We start from the raw sequence: 3,143 nt of genomic DNA on the forward strand, positions 1-3,143 counted from the left end.
TTCCATCACCCATCATAAAGATTTGGATTGGGATTCCGGTCTGGACTGCGAGGGGAACATCTGCTACCTTGGATTCCACTTAAAACCAGACACCAAATGTAAAAAGAGTGGTTCAAGCAAGACTAAAGTGAGATAGGGCCCAACTGATTCTAAAAATCAAAAGGCAGAAGTGTTTCATTTAATCTGGTTTTTATACTATGAAGGCCAAGTCAACACAACAAAAAAAAATTAAACTGCCAAATTATTCATCGCAAACATATATGTACATAATATATATATATATATACTTACAGAAAAAGGAAGTCAAATTTATTGAATGAAAAACTAGAAGTTAATAAAAATTAGCAATACACAGAAAATGTACACAATCAGCAGCAATTCTATATAGGTGACGTACAAATGAGGAACGCGGAACGCCGCGCGTAATGGCTTCTCCGTTCGAAGGGGGAAGGGAAAGAAACACGCAGTATTTCACTGTACAAACTACAAACACAAAAATGAATGGGTACTTTACAATTTTCTCTTTTTTTTTCCAATTTTTTTTTTTTTTACTTTTTAAATACAAAAAGATACCCTGGGTAAGGGGTCTATAATTTGTTTTCAGTGGTTGATGTTTAAATATTAGTGTTTTTGTTTGTTTTTTTTTTTTTTCTTGGTTTTCTTTTTTTTAATGTTTTCTTTATTTTATTTTTTTACATGCATTTTGCTTCCTGTATGTGTGTAGTTACTGTTCATTGGCTGTGCCTCCATATCACCGTCCGTGGCGGCCAATAAAAGTCATTTTTTTTAAATGCAGTATGTGAAATATAAAGCCAAAAAAAAAAAAAAGTAAGTCTTTAAACACTGGCCCTGCAGATTCCGCAAATCGACCATTTAACACATGGAAATTGTCACATTTATTCCTAAATTGCCGTTTTCCGCAAAAAGTTGTGCAATGCTCGTGTCAAACACTAGGCAGTCGCTGTTCATGATGGCCGTTGCAATGCCCTCGTGGATAGAGCGGGGTGTAGCTTCCCACGTTAATCGCCGGCGGTGACCGTTCAGCTCCAGCCTGTATGCAAAGTTCTCCGCTTGCTTGCGCGTTCCTATTAGCTGCACGATGGCGAAGAACTGTTGGTGGCCGTCGTACTTTTCTTGCTTCTCCAAGACCAACATGAAATGAAAGCCGAAACAGGATTGCATCATGACCCAGTCAACGGCACCCGGAAGGTTAATGTCCGTGGCAAGAAACACTATATCCTCCCCTTGTAATGTCGTGATGGATTTATGCTGGTGCATGAGGTGTGGCATCACTGCGTCCAGGGATCCTTGCCATTTGCAGGAAGCCCCCGGACAGGGACATGAATACGGTCGGAATTCGCACAGCTCTTCGTGGTCCGCCTTCTCCGTGTGCGGCAATGTTACCTCGCAGCCCGAAGAAGCGTATTTGCAGGGGAAGAGGACAGAGTTTGCGACTTTTTCCATTGCCAAGTTGCGGATGGATCCCAAGGGACCCCGGCATGTCGGGCAACATGTGAGCTTCGGGCGACAGTTGCTACACACGAGGTGTCCACTTTGACACTGGAGGATTGGTGGCAAGACATAGTCAAAGCACACGGGGCATTCGAAGAGGCTCGCCAAGTCATTGTTGGAAGCCGTTGTTCCTGTCAAAGCAGGCACCCGCTGAGAAGGGGGACACTTTGAAGTACCAGTTGGGATGGCTGCAGCAGTCTGACGGCTCATATCTGCAACAAAAGACAAATGCAGTTAGCTTACAGAAAGGAAAACAAAATGTACTATGACGAAGCACAATGATCTGCAGGAAAAGGTGATCAGCAGCAGCAGCAAACATCCGGTAAACAATGACTGGCAGCATCGCATTACTGGCACAAGGCATACTAGCAGTGGAGCTGTCCATCCATACACTGATCGGGCAGAGGCTGGAAGGACTGTTCACTTAGAAATGATAAATGGCCACTTATGAGATATGAATGATCTGGGGAGGTGCCAATCACTACAGTAAAAACCCATCTCTGGATAAGTGCAGGAAAAATAAACCCCACGCATGCACACACACCGTACAACTAGCCTTGTCGTGGGGCAAGCCCTGCATTGCATTGCAGGGGTTAACTGCTCATCAAGGGGGTTCTTCAAAGCGGTTTTACCCAACTGATCCATGCTCCCGCGGGCTTCATGACCAACGCCAGCAGCCTTCCCCCTACACTCCAGCAGATGGAGGCCTGCCGATGTCATCCTGTCTAATGCAAAGGCCTCGCATTACACGTGATGATGCAGAGGAACATTCCATAGCTGGAGCAGGGAGAAGAGAGGTGGGCGCTGATCACCAGGGGAGCAGGGATCACGCAAGGTAAACGGCTTTAAAGAACCCCCCCCCAAGACAAAAGCGACCACTTAACTGTGACAACGCACTAGTTGACAGGTGATGGGCTAGTGCAGGGGTGGGCAACCTTGGCCCTCCAGGTGTGCTTTAACTACAAATCCCAACATGGCAGTCATCCCTGTAACTGACAATCTTGCAATGCCTCGTGGAACTTGTAGTTCCACAACAGCTGGAAGGTTGGAGTTGCCCACCCTGGGCTAGTGTGATCAGCACCTAAGAATTCCTGAAAAGAAACCATTTTTTTAAATTAATTAAACGATTCACATAGTAAAGGACCCCCAAAAATACCCATTTACATTGGGGTCATTCAATGCACACCAAGCCTCAAAATCAGAGGCCACTCATAAGAGGAGAATAGGAGGAAGAATTATCAGTAATGAGCATGAAAACAACCCCTTCCTAAATCAGAATGGACACCACCACCCTCCAGAAGGGCAATTATTATCTTGAGGGGAATGAAAAAAAACGTTGGCACAACTTACAACATTTGGAAAATTATGAATAGGCAACAGATGAAGAAAGTCACAATCTACCAGCTCTACAAAAAGCATCTGTATACAACCATCAATCCCGTCATCAGCCCGGACACTGGAGCCCTGAACTGTGACCTTCAGCGAGTGGAAACAACACAGAATGCCACAAATACCAACAGTGACTAGTAATAATAATGGAGTGGGCAGCAAGTCCCTGCGTTCCACTGCAATACTCGTCTCACTAGACCAATGAAAGGCCAGCAACAATCAAGTCTACAGGCAGCTCCATT

At 44.8% G+C, this 3,143-nt stretch overlaps 1 protein-coding gene across 2 annotated transcripts in view; it reads right to left on the reverse strand.

Moving 5' to 3' along the window:
- Positions 1 to 664: 664 nt before the first annotated feature.
- SIAH1 (siah E3 ubiquitin protein ligase 1) overlaps positions 665 to 3,143 on the reverse strand; it is an 11,666-nt gene continuing 9,187 nt past the window's right edge. For both annotated transcript variants that reach the window (XM_018553001.1, XM_018553010.1), the window contains exon 2: positions 665 to 1,724. In XM_018553001.1, coding sequence (XP_018408503.1) covers positions 874 to 1,722 — 849 coding nt within the window. In that variant the 5' untranslated portion in view covers positions 1,723 to 1,724 and the 3' untranslated portion in view covers positions 665 to 873. The remainder of the gene's footprint in view (positions 1,725 to 3,143) is intronic.

The sequence above is a fragment of the Nanorana parkeri genome, unplaced genomic scaffold (genome assembly GCF_000935625.1).
Source record: "Nanorana parkeri isolate BGI_ZX_2015 unplaced genomic scaffold, ASM93562v1 scaffold6, whole genome shotgun sequence".
NCBI classification, from domain to species: domain Eukaryota; kingdom Metazoa; phylum Chordata; class Amphibia; order Anura; family Dicroglossidae; genus Nanorana; species Nanorana parkeri.